Here is a 22,829-nt window from a genome sequence, read left to right on the forward strand (position 1 = left end):
TTTTGAACAGACACTTGTGCAGATCAATATCCAGCAGCCTATAAATATAGCTCTTGTACTATTCCCAGTGTGGCTGGTATGGCTGGCTATTGATGGAAACAAACCAAACAAGCATTGTACCCATGGTCATGGTATATCAGATAGACGTCTGAGCTGTCCTGAGTGACAGCTGACAGAACTGATGAGTATTTTCGTTGGTTGCACAATTTATTTTTTGAGGTCTCTAATGGAACAGGACAGATGTGACAATGATAAACAAACAGGGAACATGCATCATTAGTTATTTTTAAATTGGGAAGTCCTTTGCGTGAAACTGTTGAGGAGGTTGTGTATTTAAAAGAATGAAAAGGTCACGTAGGGTGCTGTTAAGGAAATGACTTTGAATGGCAGATTGAGTATTGCCTAAAGAACTGTATAGAATGAGGGGAAAGGTGAACGGAAGAGAGCCGTTTTTGAGGCTGGCACATGTGACTTTTTTAGAAGTAGCTGACAGCTATGTCATACACACAGCGAGCTCAGGTTTCTTATGATGGACTGACTGGAGTAATATACACCATTCTTTATTGGCTTCCTGAAGAATCTTTAACATCCATAGAAACTTTCAATTGTACAAAAAGTTTTCCTCGTTGCTTGGGTGGTTAATAATCAATCGACAGAGTACCTTCATTTTTCCCTTCACAAACGTCCAATCACGTAACATCTTCTCAAAAAGTGGCTTGATTTGAGGTCTCTCTCATGTCTGTGGTTTACTGATAAGACTCTCTGTGGAAATGAGGCTGAGGACCAAACACTACATTTTGATAGTGTGAGTGTATAATTCAATTGATAGGTTTTATTTTTGAAAATGTAAAAATGCTGAAGTTTTTTTTTGTGATGGGTATTGGTTTAGGGGTTGGGTTAGGGGATTGAAGAGACAGTACAGTATACAAATCAATAGGCTATGTCTATGAAAGTACCCATAAAACCAGGAAACTGAGTGTGCGTGTGCATGTGTGTGTATGCGTGCATGATTGCGTATGTGCTTTTTAGCTTTCAGTGAGATTATTATTATTTTTTTTTTTTTTGGGACGCAGTACCAAACTTTACCACTAGATTACAACCAGACTCTTTGACCATATAAGGACTATTTCATTTCCATAAATGGTTTGAGTGATGATTCCTAACCATATATTTCTATGATTTTCATACTATTTATGAAGTAGACAGAAGTAATATGGGCAGTTTGACAGTATTTGATTTGAATTCAACCTCTAGGATACACATAAATTATATGCAGACTGAAATGTGTTAGGCCAATAGCTCACAGCTAGATTTATAAATTGAGAATCTGTCATTATTTCTTTATATTTATATTAATGAATGAATGAATTAATTAATACACTCTAAAAAATGCTGGGTTGTTTCAAAAATGGACAAACCCAAATGTTGGATTAAAAATGTAAAAAAAAAATGTACAGTTGAAAGTGAAAGTTGAAGTTAGGTTAATTTTTAATTTGTGAACCACATTTTATAGAAGTATAAGAGAGGAAGATTTAGACTTAATAGTATTAAAGCAGCCAAGTTGGGAGAGGGATTGCAGATTGGGCAAATGCATTAAATATGACAGGGTTTTCCTGAAGTAGATGAACAGAAAGCACATAGAGAATAGAGAGGGGCTCATTCAGCATGTGTTTTGCCCAAGATAGATAGTTTTGCCCTTATCGCTCATTGCTGTGCCGCACAGGGCACGTCTCAACAAATGCTTCATGCGCACAAGAAAGAGAGCGGCACAAAAATGACGTAAATGACTTGACCCTTCTCCAACTCGACAAGACTGTAAGAAAAACTGCTTAAGCAAAGAAAAACAGCGTATGAAGGCTGGATCTGATTCATGCGATAAAAATTGTGCAGGGTGTCTACTTGGAATCAAATTTGGATCCAATTTAAAAATTCAGACCTTTTTTCTCGCGAGAGAATGTAAACTAAACATCCAATAATCGCAAATTAAAACACCAGCATTATCAGTTATTTGGATGCATTTTACCAGAGGGTGACGGGATCCTTAGCAACATCCCTGGTTTTATTGAATGAGCCTTGTTTTCTGTCATCGATCAGATCCTGGTGTTTGCCTTGAACAAATATTAACATCCATGTCTGTTTACCTCGCATTGATTCAAAATTCAGATCGTTCACCCCAAAATTAAAATTCTGTCACTATTTACTCACCGTCAAGTTGGCTTATAAATCTCATTGCTTGGCTGAACACAAAGGAAGATATTTGGAAGACTGTTGGTAACCAAACAAATCTCTGGCCCCATTGACTACCAAAGAAAAAAAAAATACTATGGTAGTCAATGGGGATCTGCTTGGTCTTCCTTTTTGTGTACAGCAGAAAAAAAAGACATTTATACAGGTTTGGAACAATTTTTAAAGTAGATTTTGGGGCAACTTTGCCTTTAAATCTTCTCTTTAGCCAACCAAAGAAAATAAACAATGACATGTGACCACGTAACATTGGATTTTCTATCAGCAGAACTGTTTTTGATTGGAGAAAGAGAGCTTTTAAGGGTTTTGGTAACGCGTTGCTATCTTCTTCATCATCTGACAGTAAATTGGAAAAAAAAATATTTTTTGCATATGATAAACCTTCACCACAATGCTAATGCTAAATAGCTATTTGAATGGTCAATTACTGGCCCAAGTATCTAGATAGACCTTCAACACAAATATATGGGATTGTTTTGCCAGGTGGAAATCAAAAATCGGTTTAGAAAATAAAACTTCCACTCAATAAGTCCATTGCACAAACTAGATTAGTTATAGTTAAATACATCAAAATCCCAATAGCGATGCTTTCCTAAGAAAACACAACTGATTTATCATATTACAATCAGCATTGATCTCTGATATTGATTAATGTCTCTAACAGCCTGTTTGTGGGTTTTAATTGACTTCAACTGAACAAAAGAATGCAGAAATTATTGTAACATCTTAAAACTTTTATTGAAAACGAGAGCTCATACAAAAAAACACTTTAATTTAGATACAAAAAGGATACTTTGCACAATTTATAATAACAGTAACAGTCATCTTACATTCTTTATGAAACAAAACACAGAGACAACCTTAAGGCGTTAAGGAAGATAACCACAAGTGGAAAAAAAAATGTTGATCAAAATGTCTTCAGGATATGTCTACACACAGTGCAGGTTCTGGTCTCGCATATGAACATGGTCCAAACAGACCCTAATTTTTGGCACTGGAAGTATTAAGTTCTTTTTTGGCCTAATGTTCAAGTCCACAGTGGAAGAGACATCAGTGGAGCCCTTTCTTACAGTACTGACTCTTGAATTGAGCATGCAATGCCTGATCCCTCAACAAACAATTTTGGAAGACAAGAGAAAAACAAAATGAAAAACATAGGAAATCTCCCTGCGAGTAGTTATACAGCAACTTGCATCCATGAAAAGTGCATTCAAATGAAAAACAAAACACTGGTACATTATAGACTGACACTGCATGATTTTCCCTTGATGAAAATATCAATGTACCACATCTCTTTATTACATTTCAGTAACTTAGAATGATATATCTCTGCCCAGCACATTGACTTAACATAAAAACCAAATGGATTGAAGATTGTTTCTACAAATGAATCCTCCCCACAATAAACAAAACCATTGGGTTATACTGGAATGATAACGAAAATAAACTCAATGCTATTGAATGATATGTCGGGGACTGTTAGAAAGTACATGAACACCAATAGGGAAAGTCTAAGTGTGCTTAAATGCGACAATCAGTTTGCACCTCAGCAGTAATCTCGTATCAAGAGAGAGCAGCTCAAACATAATGTAATACGAATCGCCAGTCTGTGTGCCCTGAAACAGCATCAAATGTATTACAAAAACATTTTAACTCGAGTGATGCATTATATAAGATGGCTGTCAGCAATGCAGGCACAAGTGAGCTTGGACTTCACTCCTTTTTCCTCTGAACTTCGACTAGCTCATCCTGCAGAGGGGCCGCTCGGGTCCCAAAATCCTCCGCTCCATCTTCACTTTCACACTTCTCAAACCACCTCTGATCCGCATGGTGAAAGCCCAGAGTGCTTAGAGTGGGAAAAAACCCTTTTATGATGGGCATCAGTTCAGTTCTAGAGCTGCTGGATCGGTTCAGCAGACGGGAAGCATGCGGGCATTTCCGTTGAATTCCTCCTCCACCTAAACGACAGAAAAACAAAGAATTAGATCAGTTTTTATATTGATGTTCAATAGCGACTGGTATTCATATTGTATACACTCAAAGTGCAATCACATGAGAGCTATTTTGGTCAAATTTTCGATGGATGGTGAGCACCAACTTAACCATGAGCAAAATCTTTGTGGAGAACTTAGCAAATTTTTTTGCAAATTTTGCATTTTTTTTATTCCAAATGCCATTAGTATCCTTAACAAAACAAAACAACAGTAACAAATGAGCTGCGATTTTAATGTACAAGTATATATATTATTAACAAGCTGTTTTTAATATATATATTCTTAACAAGCTGTAACAAAGCTTTTTTTTTTTATTAATTTAGAAATGTTTCTTTATTATGCCTGAGGCATTATTTGTATGTTTTTATCTGTTTTGTTCTGTATGTTGCGGTGAGCCAAAGAAAAATGTCCACCCCGGTGGACAATAAAGATTTATTCTATTCTATTCTAAATTCTTATTGAAATTTCGCCAAGCAGAGGTAAATGTGACCGCATACTTTACACTCACCTCAGAATAAGCGGGGAGTAGGGGGAACTGGAATTGGGATGAGTTCATGAAGATGGGACTGTCTCCTCCATCATAGTCATCCAATAGAGGTGTGAGAGGTTGATCTAGGCTGTAGTCGCGTCTAATGTCACTGTAGCTTGGTGGGGCGGATGACGGCAGGGACACCCAGCTCGCCGACGCTGTGCTGACAGAACCATCCTGGCTGCTCATACTGTTGGTGCGGCTACCAAAGCCATTGTAGGGAACGGTCCCAATAACCAGAGGCAACTCCAGGATCAACTTATCACTGCCAGGGATGTGCATGTATATCTGTAGATAAAGGGGAGCAAAGAGCTTTCAATAAGTGCCTACTTTGTAGATGAAAAACACAACATCATGGAACTACGATATGCACTCACCATGAGCGCATATTCCACTCGAATGATGTTGCAGTCTAAGATGGAGGGCTTGATCTTAGGCACACGGATGCTCTTCCCCTGCCAGGCGTCGCACATGCCAGAGATGATATGGTTGCCACGCACTGAGGACAGTTTTTGCCTGAAGATTTTGGTGCGGTTATTGGCCTGGTAGGTGTGCTTGGCGATGATCGCCGCTTTTGGTACCACGATGCGAGAGCAGGTGTTTTCAAATTTGGCGTCAATGCAGATCTCTTCGCCCTCGCAGAAGCCACGCCTGTCAATCTTGGCGTTCAGAGAAACCTGGCCGTCGGGGATGAACATGCAGGTGACCTTCTTCTCCTTCATGCCTCCAGTAGGGGACTGGGGATCGATGGAAAAAAGGATATGATTAACTTGCACGCCAGCTTCATGAGGCCATTAAATGGACAAAAGTGGGCTATTGGAAGTGAATAGTCAGAACTGCAACCTCTAGAATTTGGATAAGCCCAACTAGAAGTGATGATCTATGGCCTAAAGCTCATCTGTTTTGATGTCAGTCTAATAAAAGATGAGGAACTCACCAGCAAGTCTGGAGTGTTGACGTCCAAGGGCTCTTCAACCTCAAAGTGTTTCTTACACTCCAGGGCGGGCTGAGAGGGTCTTTCCATCAGAGCCTTCACAAAGTATTGAACAAACCCAAACTTGCCCTTGTAGGAAGACACCAGTTGCCTAAAGGAAATTACATTTGTATTAATTTACAGGCTAACTGACGTCTTAAACGGAAATGAATGCTCGTCAATTAGAATGCTAACCCTTGTTGAGGAAGCTCAAAGCCAAATGAGTATTCGTATTTGTTGCCAGGACGGAGAACAACTGAACCATCTGTGTCTGTGAGAAGCAAAGATAAGCATATTAAGCATAACAAATGAGACAAAACAAACCCACTTAAAACTTTAGCTAAGGAATCCCCTCACTATCTTACTTTGCTTTCAGATAGGAGCTATTGTTTAAATGTTTTGGCTCTCACATGACATTTAGGAGCACTTTCATATGGCTAACACACTATCGTGGTATAACGTTAGTTAGGTTTCAGGGTGGCCAATAGTGTAATTATAGAATATTAGTACAATGTAAATCATGCTTCATTGTATCAAATTATTCACTTTACAGTCCAATTCTCCATGTACATGTACTTATAGTAATTGCAATAACTTGGTAATTCCTTAACCCATGTTACCTTATATTACCCAGTACTTTCTTAGGAGAGAAACTTCAATGTTAATACGTAGTTTGAAGACGTTATTTTTGGCTATATCCAGTATTTCACAATGAACAGCCACATTTCAACATCAGCAGCAGCATCATCCCATCAAATGCATTTACCAGAGCTAAGTCCACATTAAAAGCAAGATAAACCGTTTTAAATCACCTGTGGGGTGGTCGTCCAAGTGGACAACCTCTTCATACTTCAGATAGTCAATTTCTTCACGGCATCTCTGTTTGCCTTTCGCGTACTCCACTTTAGCGCATCCAACTCCCACGACCCTCATGGCCATCACCTTGGTCACCTCCGAAACCTCCACCAAGATCTTCCCGGCCACTTTATCTCCACTGCAGTAAAATGTCTTTGATGGATCGTTGAGAACGATCTCGAAGGCCTTGACCCTTTTTGTCATTGCCACCATAGTGATGTAACGTTACAATCTAAAAAGGACGATACGCGTCTCAACTAAAAGTTGGTAAATCAGTCAGATATTTAACGTTAGTCCTATAAAGGGGCATCCGGTCTTCAGTCCGTCCGAATTAGTTCGGTAGAAATATAAGTTGCAGCAAATTACTGTTTTATGCAAATTAACAATTCACACTGCCTGCTCGGATCGATAGTATAGAAGCTTTTGTGCACGCTGGGCTAAGCTAGGGTTTTATACTCAGGCACTTCAGCCAGTGACTCACTAGCCTTGTTTACCACTTCAGCTGTTCATGTGGAAGTGGAATGCACTGCATGGCTCGGCGCGTGCACATCGCTCCCATTGGTCGAAATTCGGTGTTTATGTCGTCACTGGCCAATCAGCGCCCAGAAGCGGCGCGTGGACACCTCGTGGCTGAGAGCGCCGAGCGAGTGCACAGCAGCTGCAGAAAGGGAGGAAACTCTGAGGAGGAGTGATTGAACCTGGTGATGAGAGGACGTTTCTGAACAAAGCAGCGAGATGTTGCAAGGGTATTCCCAACAATTTAGAGAACCTGTGAGAAATTTAACCGACGCCTTAAATGTTTACCACGTTTGGTTGTTGATGAGGAACCAGGATACAAAGAGGAGAGAGAAAAAGGCTGTTTCCCCTTGAAAAAAAGTAAATAAAATTGGATGTGTTGAAGGAAACTGTTGCCTCTGCTGGTAAAAAATTAGGTCAGCAACCAATGACCGAGGCACTTGACTATGTTTACAAAAATTAGGGCTGAATATGTGTGTGGTTACGAATTCAGCACAGATTTGTATGATTTATCACACATTTTGTCCTGTGTGAACAGTTTAATGCACTTTTACACTTATCGACATGTTTAGACAAAGTGTGCTCCTACCTCTGACACATGGTATCACAGAAGGGACTAGCACACTCTTGTTAATGTAAGAACAACTTTGTTTAATAAAACACACAGAAAATACATTTCTTGAGGTTTTTTTTTTTGCTTGTAAAAAATAATTCTAAAAACGTGTTAAATGTGTTCTCCATAGACAACAAAGGTGTTTTCTTTGGATCATAAACGGCCAACAGCACCTGGAGCCTGGACCTCAACACCTGAAGGGATTGCTCTGACTCCATCTAGTGTTCAAAGAAGTATACTACTAGATTGTTTTTTCTAAACTTTGAGTAGCAAATCTTAATTTATTTATTTATTTTCAGATAAATGCTGTTTTTTTTCTCCAGAATATGGATTTGTGTGTAACTTTCATAATAAACTGTGAAACATATAATTGCATTTTATACTCTCTCTTAGTTTTGACCAGGTTTTGACCACAGGCTGTAAAAAATGGTGATGATCCGCTGCCGCCACATATAACCACAGCGCCTCCTACTGGAATAAGAGATAAAGAGATTTTTGGGTTGAATGAAACATTGGCTCCCTCTGCTCTAAGGCATCCATGATTTTTGGAAACATTACTATTTTTTTTTTTTTAGCATATTGGAATATTTTCTGAATGACCATGTGACACTGAAGACGAGTAATTATGCTGAAAATTCAGCTTTACATCAAATAAATAAATTATGCAGAAGCCTATATTAAAATAGAAAACCATTATTTTTAATTGTAATAATATTTGACAATAATTATTACAGTTTTTTCCCCTGTATTTTTTTAAAATCAAATAAACCTAGGCTTGATGAGAATACATTACTACTGATAATATTTCTGTATATGTCAATTTACCACAAATTCCATTTTAAAATGTATACTCAACACTTATCCAGTGTTTCAGGGCATATTAATGAGCCAGCTATGTGCTTTCAAATTCAGAAAACTAAAAATTAAATATTAATATTAGGCTAGTATAATTATTGACGCTGATTAAAATCTACATTTTACATTATGTAAGTAGTCAATCTTTTGAATAAATCTTTTATGTTTGCAAGCCACCGTTGAAATGTTTATATTTCAACAATTGGAGGAAAATAAATATATCATTAAAAGATTGTCACATAGTCTATTGAACATTACGTGTCACTTTGCCGTTTTATAGTAATAAGTGTTTTAGCGTCCTTTCATAAGTCGTTGAAAAGACATCACACAAAATACTTAATTTTAATAGAAACATAGCGTATAGTCTGGAAAAAAAAAGGGTAGCTACCACCAGAGACTATTTATATAAATATAAAGATAAATAGTCTCTGGTGGCTGAAAGGACTACAGCGTTGCCAGTAGTAACCGCAGAGCGCAGTACTTCCAGGTGAAAAGTCACTGAAATATGGCGGCTCCCTTGGAGTTGTTCTGTTGGAAAGGCGACTATGGATTACCTTCAGTAGATATCGACTGTTTAACGGTGCTGGTAAGAAAAACATATCGGTTGGTTGGTTGTCACATTAGTTTCTGTTTTATGCTTTGCGGTATTTGCCCATTGATGTGTTGTATTTGTGTGTCGGTTGTCAGGAAAGATGGGAGGTGACTTACACCACGCGTTATTGATGGTGCCATAATCACACGCACACATGTGTATGGGTTAAATCTTCAAACTCTTTTTATGTCACTCGTTGCATTTTTATGATAATATATTGAGCGGTCGTCCTTTTGGTTCAGTGGATGGGTTTACGTCAATTAGACTACAGTAATTTAAAGGTAGTTCACTCAAAAATGAACATTTCTGTCATAATTTGCCACACTCAAGTTGTTCTAAACCTGTATGAATTTATTTCTTCTGTTGAACACCAAAGAAGGTGTTTTGAAGAATGTTGGCAAACCAAACAGTTGAAATTGACTTCACTGTCTTCCATTGTTCTTCAAAATGTTCTTTTATTGTTCATCAGAAATTAAGTTTACAACAACTTGAAGGTGAGCAAATTACATTTAGCCTAATTTAATGAAATTTTTATCCCTAAATTTAATCAGAGAGATGCTGAGTTTTCACCTCTACTATAAAACTTCCATTGTTTTACAAGAAAGAAGACATCAATAATAGTGTGCAGTGGCCATGTGTGTTAATTATCACTTGTCTTTGTTTGTACTACTCATTGTGAATGACAGTCGAGAAAGACAGGATTATCTACAGCTGTCTAAACAGCCAACAGTTTGTGCTTATGCTAGGGAGTGAAGTTAGTGTAGATAGCCAAACTCCCCAAACACAAAAACAAACGAACAAACAAAAAACTTCAGGGCAAGGATAATAACTGAAACTTTTCAACATGATTGGACATGCAGTGATCCAGCTATTTATTCAGTCTGAATTTATTTTTGACTGTGTAACTTTGAAATAACTTTAATGAGTGTTTCACTATGAATTGAATTGAAAAGCAAATGAATTGCTTTTATGTAACTAGGGAATTATTTAAATCAGGTAATGGCACAAATGTAAATGGGCACGGACTGTTCCGTATTAGCATGTTTCTGCCCTCATCCATGTGTATCCACCTTATTCCTGATGACGAGCTTACTGTGTTTAGAATTATGGGATTTGTGGAACTTCCATTCAAAAAGACTGAAACTAATCATTTAAAATCATAAGTTTTCCCTACAAATAAAGCAAAATTAAGAATTAAGAATAACCTGAGAATAACCTGAGAATAACCTGAGAATAACGTAACACTTGGTATTTTAATGTGCCCTTATAACAATAATGTCAATAACAAGAGCTCTTTTCATTCATTGCATTCTTTTCCTCATGATTATTTTCTTTTTTCCTTTTGGATTCCCCTAGCTGTAATAGTATGGAAAAGCTCAACATACCCTCGACATTTGTGGTCTCTTCCCGATTTAATTTACGATATAGGCCTATGCCATTAATAATTCACTGGAATGCATGAAGAATCTCTTTTTTCCCCTCCAAATCCCCACGTCTCTTCCCAGGTTTGTTTTCATAGGTAAAAACAAGTGTCAAAATGAAAGGCAATGTATGTTGCATGATACAGATCATTCTGGATCACGATAGAGATTCTCCCTAGATTCTGGATAGACAACATGCAATTTACTCGAGTTCTGACCAAATGTAAATTGTTGCAGTCTATAAAAAAATGTAATAAAAAAAGTTGAATGATTGATTCAATTACTTACTCATAAAGAGCTCTTTTTTCATTATTAAAGAATCAGCATTTTTTAACAAATCTCTAGAATGAATGATTAATTGACACATGCATTTTTCTAACAGTCACTTACTGGTGTAACAATTAATGTAGCCTAATTGATACACTCTTTATTTGAAGGATCAAATTATTTACTCTTCTTCTTCTTTTTTTTTTTTTTGATGGTCACCATAGACATCACTGTATTATATCCTAACTTTAAACTTTTATCCCAGCACTTCTGAGATTATTTGAATTATTGTAACAGAAATAATAAAAATGTATGGTTGAATAGACGAAGCTGCATAGTGAAGCTATGAATAGACCCCTTAGTGAAGCTGTTTCATACGAGCCAGACCGATTTACCGGCAGGTCGATATTATCGGCCGATATTAGGCATTTTCCAAACTATCGTGATCGGCAGTTGTAATGGCCGATAAATGAATATTTTAACAATAAAATAAAAACGGATGAAACACTCTTCAACCATGTCATGAGTGTTGGAGTTGTATAGTTTGTCCACCAGAGGGCACTCTACACCGTTCCTGTTGGCAACACTCGTTGAGTTGGTCACGAGACATACATCGCGTGAATAACAATTAAAAGAACATCTCCATCAGTTCTCTTAACTCAAATAAGCATGACAAAATTTGTGACTATCATGTCCAGTTTTGCTGCTGTTAAATAAGCCGAGATTGAAGCGGAATCAGCTAGTAATATTTACGTTACGTTGTTAAAGTGTAGTTGACTGACTGTCCTTTTAACTTTTGACAATGTGACTGAAGTATTTCTTTAATTGCGCGTGACAGTTATAACAATGAGACGTAACTCTCTCCTCGGCCTGTTATATTGAAATTGTATGCTTTATAAATTGTGTAGCATACATTTTTTTAAAAAAAAATTACAATTAATTTGCATTATGACGTTATACATTGCTAAATTATGGCTCATTATCATAGACTAGCTAACCACAAAGCTAGCTAATACCACTATCATCAGTCTGTTCTGTTGTGCCAATAAAAGAAACAAGTTTCTTTTTAAAATGCATTATCATATTATTTTAGTTAAAACTCAAATTACTACAAATAACTAATTTTAGGGAAATCTGTTAATGTTTTGTTGCGTGAAAAAAAAAATCGGCTGATATATCGGATTTTAAAACCAACAAATATTTGTATCGGTATCGGCCTTCAAAATCCTTTATCGGTCGAGCTCTACCATGAATGTGCAATGTGAAACAGGGAGGAAGATAACCCTGGATTCCGGTTACCTGGGGTTTAGATTAGAATAACCCAGGATGACTATTTTAAGTGTGAAAAACATCTCTTTTTTATCTTTATTAGTCATAGTTTCTGAAAAACATGATTTTTTTTTTGCTCTGTGGTAGAAATGATACAGGCAGCAGAGGTTTTTGCAATGGTGACGACTTTCCTCTTTTGTCTTGCGCTTAAACATTCTCATGGAGAACGGGTGGTTTATGGTTTCTAGCCTACTGTATGTCTACAGAAAAGTCACCACAGAGGCTCAAGGCTCCAGTTGTTCTAACGTTGAGTAGATATAGCCTAAGCAAATGCTGGGAAAAGGAGCTATTTTTATTGAAAAATATATGATTATCATCACCATCACAAAATTGCTTTTGGTTTAATAGGTTAGATAAAGCAATGAGTAAAAAAGTTTGACGCACATTAATTTATGCATTTGTCAGACGTTTTTATTCAAACTAGCGTCTTGCATTGCATTGCATTGAATAGGCTATATGCTTTTTTTTCCCTGGAAATCAAACCCACGATATTGGCGTTAATAGCGCCATGCTCTAGTTTGACAGGAACACATACGTGTCTAGTTTATATAAATAATATGAATACCGGAACAAGTCAAACCCGTTCTCATGAGAAAACGTGGGCTAACTTCTATGTTTAAAAAATAAGCATGCACATTATCCACCACTAAACCTAGCCCTCAGTCGGATGTAGCAGTTTGGACGGAAGCGTACAAATGAGATTATACGAATTCACAACCAATTCACCAAAACTTAAAATAGAGTCAAATTCCTGTGATAGGTGGTTGACAAGTCTTTTGTAAAGGCACAAGACATTAAAAAAAAAAAAAAAAATCATAAAAAAACTTAAAAAGACATCACACATTAATATTGAATAAAACATGTTTTTAATGTCTGTGAAGTATAGTTAAAAGTAGAATTTATTTAGAGAGTAGATGATTTCGAAAGCACCCTTTTAGAGCTGCATTTGTCCAGACCGCGACATAAATGTGCCGACGATGTTAGAAAAACATGAATGAAGGTTTTAAGACCGGTAGCACATGGTTAGGCTTGTGTGTAAGATTGAAAGACATAAGCTTTACTTTAACTACATCCAGACGCCTTCTCAGGGCACTATTCAGGTTACCAGCAGTGCTTGCAGCCATTCGTTTCATAATCTTAAAGATTTTATATTTATGTGAGCCATTATTACTACTTTAAACTTTTACTATGTCCCATGATCTCATCTTGTATTTTGCATACATGATTAATTTCTGTTATTGACTCTCTTAGTTTTCCATAAACAAAGAAAACATAACGCGATGAGTTCTCAGCACAGCAGTCAAGAGCCGCAAACCACACTGGAATTTACAGAGGGGCAGCGCTGTTGTTTGAAGTTCTTTAATAGTACATTCGTGATGAGTTGGAAATAAAACAGACTACATGAAAATCTGATTTTTTCGTACTTGTCTTTGTCTTTGCTCAGGGAAGTGACTTTCATAAATCCCACTGAGTGTGAGCGCTATGATTGGCGTCTTCATGTTCAATTTAATGCAGCTGATTGCAAAATATTGTTTACTATCCTGACTTGGAGCGAGTCCAGAATTTGATCTCCCCCATTGGCGGACACAAGACCCTCCCAGGCAGGCACTAACTCAAGTCAGCACATTTTTGGACGACCCAATTAGTGACTTTACCCACAGAAATGTAGCAATGCTCATATGATCCAGCCCTACTACTATTACTCATCCGTGTGAAATTTCAGCTCTTGATGAGCGATGACAGACTTTTTATTTGTATTATAAATGATTAAAAGAATTGCTTTATAACGTGTTTTTTTTTTTTCTCATAAAATGCATATGCTGAATTGGTCATCACAGCGTTCCACCTGTGCCATAATTCAAATATTATTTGGGTCAATGACATGACTTTCATTTTATGCTCAATACATTTACGATGCAATGTTATTGAAATGAATTAAACATTATCTGAGACCAAATATAACTAAACAGAATTAAACTAGTTGTCAAGGCAACATTTCTAATTTCTAATCTCTCATTTTCATTGAGTTGAACTTTAATAACACACACACAAAAAAAAACTGAAATTGAAAATTAATAGAAACTATACAGCTAGGAAATTAAAAAAAAATACTAAAACACACAACAAAAATAATAAAATGTTTTACTAAAATGAAAAATATAACAATTCAAAACTAATTCAGAATATTATAGCATCTCAATGATTCACACATAAAATATTTTTTTAAGTGAAAATAAAACAAATGTTAGGGTGATACTTTCCTAACATAAAAGATACTTGATAATTTGGCATTATTGTTAGTTCTATAGAAAAGGCCAAAAAGTACCGAAAAAGACTACTTTTTAAAAATAAAAACTTTTACTAAAACCATATTCATATATAGCCTATAATGTTATTATGATAGCTATAGCATCTGGTATGTTTACATGAACAATTTTATCAATGTTTGACTGGTTGTTACTCCAGGGGGCCGGATACTTTACAAATGGTTGTCATACTTTGTAAGAACTACTCATGTTTATATGAAAAACTATTTCTTCTCTTTCTTTTTTCTCTTAAGGCCTATGCCAAGTTTTCCGGAGCTCCTCTCAAAGTTCACAAGATCACCAACCCATGGAGAAGTCCAACAGGTGAGTTTACTAATGCAGTGCAGAAAACTAAATTCATAAATACATCAAGCTAAGGACTGAAGACTGAATGACAGCTCATGTTTGTCTCTGGAGCTGAAAGAGGGTGTAATGAGCAGAGTTCAACAGGTCATAGGTCAACGTGTCAAGCTTTTACTGACTTTCCGAGTGTGTTTGGTTTGAATGCACGTGCACTTTAGGCAGTGTGCTAAATCTTTCAAAAATGTCCCTCCTCCAACAGGCTCTCTGCCTGCTCTGAAGACTAGGGAAGAAGGAAGCATCTCCCAACCCAGTAAGATCATCATTCATCTCAGGAAACAGGTGAGCGACCAACCCCCCAAAGATGAACTCTCTCTCTCTCAGGCACACACACACACACACACACTCTCTCAACAGGTGAGAATTAGACCCTAAAGCTTCTCAGCATCTAAATCAAGATCTCCATCCTCTGAAAACAGGTGAAGGATTTTCCTTAAAGCAGTTTATTAGCAGATGCTTAGTAGATTGTGAAAGAGATGTAAAGACAGCTGTTCTGATAGCTTTTATGAAGATATTTAAACATAAAGATTTCTATTTTAAAAAATAGAATAAATAAATGAAGGAATAAATAAAAAGTCAAAGTTTCCACTGATAATTTTTGAAAAATTTAATAATTTTTGAAGAATCATATGATTTGGCAGTATATTCAAATAGGGAACTGTTATTTTAAATTGTAATAATTCTGTATTTATATCAAATGATACTGCATAATTCATTACTGCAAGTTTATGTAGAGAAAAACCTAGAATAATAAGTCGGTCCACTGGTCTTATTTCATGTAACATCAACCGATGATTAGTTTTTTACACTATTGCATATCTGTATGCTAATAATAAATAAAATTCAAAAGGTCGTTACCTAACAGACAAATGGGAATCCACCCATAAATTATCATTGTTCAATCCTAATGGAATATTTGCAAAAGAGTATGACAGTATTCTTGACTTTGTTGGTCATATTGGTTGTTGTACACTCTCAGAAAAAAGGTACAAAAGCTGTCACTGGGGCTGTACCTTTTCAAAAGGTACACTTTTTTTATCCAAAGGCTACATATTGGTACCTTAGTGGTACATATTAGCACCTGAAATTGACATATTAGCACCTAAAATGTACATATTATCACCTAAAATGTACATATTACCACCTAAAATGGACATGTTAGCTCATGAAATGGACATACGAGCACCTAAAATGTACATATTAAAACCTAAAATTGACATATTACCACCTAAAATTAACACATTAACTCCTAAAATGTACATATTAGCACCTAAAATGTACATATCACCTAAAATGTATACATATTAACACCTAAAATTGACATATTACCACCTAAAATTAACACATTAACACCTAAAATGTACATATTAGCACCTAAAATGTACATATCACCTAAAATGTACATATTAACACCTAAAATTGACATATTACCACCTAAAATTAACACATTAACACCTAAAATGGACATATTAGCTCATGAAATGGACATATTAGCACCTAAATGTACATATTAACACTTAAAATTTACATATTATCACCTAAAATGTACATATTAGCACCTAAAATGTACAAAAGTTTACCTTTTGAAAAGGTACAGCCCCAGTGACAGCTTTTGTACCTTTTTTTCTGAGAGTGTAGCTGTCATGAGACTGAAAGTGGTTTCCCAATAACAGCTTCTGGCTTGTGTTTTAAAGGCGGTGGGTATGGCATGAGCGTTTATAGCTTGTTAGTGGTGAACTGAGAGCATGCACAGCATGTCCGAGTTAGTCCCATGAAAGAACTCTGGAAATTGAATAATTTTATTGCTCAACCTTTCCTTGTTATATCCATTAATCCTTTCAGAGAGTACACATTCAGAGATATCTAAACGCATCAATCTAAACACGTCATGGTCAGTTACGTTTACTGCTAACATTAACACTAACACTAACAGATGCTGCTTTGATTGTTCGTCACCCTTACAGTAGATGAAGAACACAATGCAATGCATATGTGATGAGTGCTTTTGAAAGTTCCAGTTAAGTCTCTTGTTTCAGAAGTACAATGCAGACTATGACCTATCAGCAAAGGAGGGTGCAGATACGCTTGCCTTTGTCTCTCTACTGGAGGAGAAACTGCTACCTGCACTGGTGAGGAGTAGGGTTGGGTATTGTTTGGGCTTAAAGTTTTAGGTTTTCACATTAGGTTTACACTGTCGCTTTAAGAAGTCGGATCATGTCCAATGACGTGCGGATCCAATTGCACTGATGCACACGGTACACTAACAACTGTTTAAGACATAACCGACATAGTTTACATGAATACCGTCCAAACCGGACATTTAGACATAATGTTGTGTGTATTTGTCTATTCAGCCACGAAAGAGAGCTCAGTTCAGTACTCGCGCGCTGTATGTGTCTATGAGCATGGCTGCACGCGTCGGGTCGGGTTTGTGCCCACAGAATACAGCTCGTTTTTTGCATCGTCACTCTTATTCAGATCTATAGACTATGTCTGCTCTACTCATTCTCCCAGACGTTTACATTTTTTTAACATGTTTTGGCACCGCAGGCTAGACCAACAGTACAAATGTGCGCATCACACACGCAGGACATCAGTTCTGACTGGATCGCTCCCCAGATCATCACTATCTAACATTTGCGTCTAGTTTTAATTAGTTTCTCGTCTCGTTTTTGTCTGCGGAAAAATGTCGTTAACGAAAATAAACTTTTTTACGTCAAGTTTTGCAGACAGGCGATCCGTCGTCTTCTATTACACCCTTGTTATTATTCTCTGTGTACGCAAAATGCTCCCACACTGCTGACTTGAGGCGTTTTTTGTGTTTTTTTCTGTGGAAATAGAGCGTCGCTGCTTAGTCCCTCTGCCATAGTGACTGATGAGCGTAACAGTGACTGGTGTAACTTTGTTTTCGTTTTATGTTAGTTGCCCATGCAGAATACACGGTGTAGCAAAGTCTTTACGATTAATTAACCGTGACGTTTTAAATCGCGCTTAATTGTGAAATCCGGTAATCGCTGCATCCCTAGTCGTGTGAAGACTAAAAAAACTAATACATAGATAAAAGTTCGAGATTCACTTCACTTCAAGAGAGGACAGTTTATTCGCATGTGACTTGTATAAACAAATTTCGTTCGGTCTGTTTAGAAATGCTGCCTTGTGATGATAGCAAATCAAACCAAGAAGAAATTGCAACATTGTATCTATTTGAAATCCTGTTAAACGTATATATGTATGAAAACTCCCTAAAACAGATACCTTGTATCCAATATCCAATATTTCTGTTCATTACAAATCTATTTCTTTTCTGTGCAGTCATTTGTACTCGTTCAAATGCTGACGTTTGATCTTTCACCGTCCCCCTGCGGACATCCGTCATGTTTACTGATGTGCCGCGCGTCCTGTCTTCCTCTTAAAAACTGTAAAACGGAGACATTAACAGTCTTCGTGAAACTTAATTGGAGTTCTGTCTCTGAACCATTCTGTCTGGGTAGGTCTACACACTGTGGATAGATTGTAAAAACTATGTGGATGTTACACGAGGCTGGTATGCTGAAAACATCCCCTTCCCTCTCAACTTCCTGCTACCCAACCGCATGCACAGCCAGCAGCTGGAGAAGTTGAGACTCGTGAGGGGAGACGCAGTCCTGGAGCCCGGTGAACAGCTGGAGAAAGAGGTGAGATGGAACAAACACTGAAGATTTTAGTTCTGTGACAATGATCTAATGATTGAAATGTAAAGGAAATGCTTATACGAAATATGTGAAAACAACATGCAATCTACGCTACTGTTCGAAAGTTTGGGATCAAGTAAGAAATGAATGGGTTAGTTCACCTAAAAATTCTGTCACTGATTACTCACCTTGTGTCATCCAAACCCATAAGACTATCGTTCATCTTTAAAACACAAATAAAGGCCTACGCAACTACCACTTTCATGCCCCAGAAAGGTAGTAAAGCCATCAAAAAATGATATCTGTAGTGTGTTGATGAGTTGAATTCAAAAATAATTTCACATGTCTTCTACATAAATGACCCATTTTAAATACACATTTATCTTTCCAGAGGTGAAGTATTCCTTTAAAAGGGGCAATAACATTGCAGTCTATGGTGGGTGTATTGCATTCACTTGAAGAAAAAAAAATCTACTCTGTTTTTCTGAATTAACAAGTTAATTATCTCAGAATTACGAGATAATTTTTCATGGAAAAAAGTTTTGCTCTGTTTTTCTGAATTAACGAGTTAATTTTTCATGAGAAAATTTTTTTGCTCTGTTTTTCTGAATTAACGAGTTAATTCAGAAAAACAGAGCAAAACGATTCCAGAAAAAATTAACTTTTTAATTCAGAAAAACAGAGCAAAAAATGTTTTTCTCATGAAAAATTAACTTGTTAATTCAGAAAAACAGAGCAACTTTTTTTTTCTCATGAAAAATTAACGAGTTAATTCAGAAAAACAGAGCAACTTTTTTTTCTCATGAAAAATTAACGAGTTAATTAGAAAAAGAGAGCAAAAAATGTTTTTCTCATGAAAAATTAACGAGTTAATTCAGAAAAACAGAGCAAAACTTTTTTTTTTCTCATGCAAAATTAACTTGTTAATTCAGAAAAACAGAGCAAAAACTTTTTTTCTCATGAAAAATTAACTCGTTAATTCAGAAAACAGAGCAAAAACTTTTTTCTCATGAAAAATTAACTTGTTAATTCAGAAAAACAGAGCAAAAACTTTTTTTCTCATGAAAAATTAACTCGTTAATTCAGAAAAACAGAGCAAAACTTTTTTCTCATGAAAAATTAACTTGTTAATTCAGAAAAACAGAGCAAAAACTTTTTTTCTCATGAAAAATTAACTCGTTAATTCAGAAAAACAGAGCAAAACTTTTTTCTCATGAAAAATTAACTTGTTAATTCAGAAAAACAGAGCAAAACTTTTTTTTCTCATGAAAAATTAACTCGTTAATTCAGAAAAACAGAGCAAAAGATTTTTTCTCATGAAAAATTAACTTGTTAATTCAGAAAAACAGAGCAAAAACTTTTTTCCATGAAAAATTATCTCGTAATTCTGAGATAATTAACTTGTTAATTGAGAAAAACAGAGTTTCTTCAAGTGAATGCAATACGCCTCCGTAGAAAGCTAACGGATTTCATTAAAAAATATCTTAATTTACCAACCCCAAAAATTTGAACTGTAGTCTATGAGATACATCCCTGGTCCTGTGCACACTATTCCAAAGCTCTTTCAACGAATCCATCTGAAACTATTGGTTAATGTTAACCAGTTTCTAGTTATACATGTACAACCTTTCTAAAAAGCTTTCACTATTTAAATGCTAGTCGATACAATAAAGGTGCAATCTGCTAAAGTATAATTGGCCTGGTTTCACATAAAGGGCTTAGATTAAGCAAGGATTAGGCCTTTGTTTAATTAGGACATTTAAGTGACTTTTATAAACACTGTTGCATATTTTAATGGCACTGACATATTTTAAGATATGCTCAAACATGCATGCATTTTAGTCCTGGTTTCACAAACAAGGCTTATCTCAATATAAACGGCTACATTCAAAGCATGAGAATTTCTATATGTGGGCTTTGTTTTTGAGTCTCTTGGTGGTCTCCATTTGTTTCAAAGACACTCCTGAGTCCTGGACCGTTCTGCAGGATCTCCGTCACGTGTTTACACAACAGAGAAAGAATTGGGTCAGACGACTCATTGCCATGGCAACATGTCTTCATGTTATCACTGCTTTGTTGGGTTTAGACTAGAGGAAGGCTTTGGAAAAGAGTGTGATTAATTCTGAGTTATGAGCAAAGACAGATGTATATGTCCTTTTTACGAAACATTTAGCAGCAGTTTTGATCGATCAAATGAATCTTTGTGTTTTTGTTTCTGCTCTGTAGCTTTTTCGGGATGCATTTGAATGCATGACCCTCCTATCGCAGAGACTGGGGTCACAAAAATTCTTCTTTGGAGACTCGTAAGCAACACCAATTGTGTGTAATTGCATAGTTTGTGCATGTATGTGTTTGTGTGAGAATGTGCGTATGTGACCATGATGTGTCATGTGCTTCCAGTCCCTCGTCGCTGGACGCGTATGTGTTTGCACACCTGGCTCCTCTGTTGAAGATCAAACTGCCTAATGGAAAGCTTCAGCAGCACCTCAACTCTCTGAGCAACCTGCAGAAGTACTGCTCCAACATCCTGGAACTCTACTTCCCCTCCGACGCACGAGGTGGATATTGCTGTACTATAGTGTCTTAAAGATTTCGATCTATTATAAGTAATAGTAGTTAATAATAAAAATAATACTCAAACATATTAACCTTATTATTTAATTTAATATGGTTAATTTATCAATAATGGGTTATTATTATTATTGTTAGCATTATTAGTAGAAATTGGGAGTAGTAGTCCTAATATAAATATTATGTATATTATATTATTTTAATAAGTATTCCTATTATTAACAACAATAATATTATTACAAATGAATAATTGAATGTAAAATGTCCATTTAAACAAATATGAATATTAAATGTTAATAAAATATTCTTATTAATAATTGTATGTATAATAAAATTAAATCATCAATAATGGGTTGTTATTATTATCAGCATTATTAGTAGTAGTAGTTAATAATAATAATACTCAAACATATTAACCTTATGATTTAATTTAATATTAGCATTATTAGTAGAAGTTAGGAGTAGTAGTCCTAATATAAATATTATGTATATTATTTTAATAAGTATTACTATTATTAACAACAATAATATTATTACAAATTAATAATTTAATGTAATATGTCAATTTATGCTAATATTAATATTAAATGTTAATAAAATATCTTATTAATAATTGTATTTATAATAAAATTAAATCATCAATAATGGGTTGTTATTATCAGCATTATTATTATTAGTAGTAGTAGTTAATAATAATAATAATAATACTCAAACATATTAATCTTATGATTTCATTTAATTAGGTTAAATGATAAATTTTTTTTCATTGTTAGCAGAAGTTGGGAGTAGTAGTCCTAATATAAATATTATGTATATTATATTATTTTAATAAGTATTACTATTAAAGTTGTCAATGTGACATCAGTGGGTTAGTTAGAATGTTTTGAAGCATCAAAAATGGACCATTTTGGTCCGAAAATAATAAAAAACTATAACTTAAACATTGTATTGTCTTCCGGTTCTGTTTTCTGGTAACCAGTAACCAGAGAACACATCAGCAGCATCTTACATCACCTTACGTCTCCTTTTGTGACCTGAGAGTGTAAATGCAGAGAACTGGGTTCTTTTCACTTTTTGGTCCATTTAAAGGGGTCTGAGTTTGGTTCAGTTAAAGAGGACTCAAATAACCCTTGACATTAACCCTTGAATTGAACTTTACCTTCCCCCCCTTTTCAGAGGCACCAGGTCACAAGATTCATGTTCAGCCTCATAGCGGTGACTTCGACAATGAGCCCCACAAGCGCCGAAACCAGATTCTTTCTATTTTGTTCTCTGTGGGAGCCATGCTGGGTTACGCCATCTTCACTGGGATTGTTAAGATCAAGCGTGAGCAGCCGCAGCTGAACAGCTCTAGCCATCATGACGAAGATGAAGAAGACGAGGACTAAATTCAAAAGGAAAAGTGGGACAAGTAGTGCACATTCTAGCTCACCAGCCATTCAGAGCGGAGCTGCACATACTATTACCTCAGTTCTCGCTCACTTGATGTAGCCTCAAGCGAGCCCCATATCGGTGCTTTTCCTCTTATTTTAATTATTGTTCATATAATTGTTATATTAGTATAATAGCTGTGATTCTTCGGTGATCTGACTGTAATTTTATCAGGTCTCACACAGGCAGGAATTTTAACTTGTTTTTTAGGTCATTAAAAGATATATCACAGTTTTATCTCCTGGTCTGCATTCAAGTAAACATCCCACTTCAGAAAACTCTCAACCTGGGAAATATTAAGA

At 35.9% G+C, this 22,829-nt stretch overlaps 2 protein-coding genes across 2 annotated transcripts; one reads left to right on the forward strand and one right to left on the reverse strand.

The window, feature by feature from the left end:
• Window positions 1-2,957: 2,957 nt before the first annotated feature.
• txnipa (thioredoxin interacting protein a) lies at window positions 2,958-7,096 on the reverse strand. The gene is made up of 6 exons (XM_039680512.2): window positions 6,553-7,096; window positions 5,936-6,011; window positions 5,705-5,852; window positions 5,145-5,504; window positions 4,747-5,055; window positions 2,958-4,202 (listed from the first exon to the last, which is right to left on the reverse strand). The coding sequence occupies exons 1-6, from the start codon at window positions 6,806-6,808 to the stop codon at window positions 4,155-4,157; spliced, it is 1,197 nt and encodes a 398-aa protein (XP_039536446.2). The 5' UTR covers window positions 6,809-7,096; the 3' UTR covers window positions 2,958-4,154.
• A 1,935-nt stretch (window positions 7,097-9,031) lies between these two features.
• On the forward strand, window positions 9,032-22,758 carry mtx1b (metaxin 1b). Its single transcript, XM_039680513.2, has 8 exons — window positions 9,032-9,165; window positions 14,749-14,818; window positions 15,057-15,136; window positions 16,891-16,983; window positions 18,346-18,528; window positions 20,752-20,828; window positions 20,926-21,083; window positions 22,273-22,758. Exons 1-8 carry the CDS (start codon window positions 9,085-9,087, stop codon window positions 22,482-22,484), a joined length of 954 nt encoding a protein of 317 aa, XP_039536447.2. The 5' UTR covers window positions 9,032-9,084; the 3' UTR covers window positions 22,485-22,758.
• Window positions 22,759-22,829: the final 71 nt, after the last annotated feature.

The sequence above is a fragment of the Pimephales promelas genome, chromosome 18 (genome assembly GCF_988280905.1).
Source record: "Pimephales promelas chromosome 18, fPimPro1.hap1.1, whole genome shotgun sequence".
Lineage (NCBI taxonomy): Eukaryota > Metazoa > Chordata > Actinopteri > Cypriniformes > Leuciscidae > Pimephales > Pimephales promelas.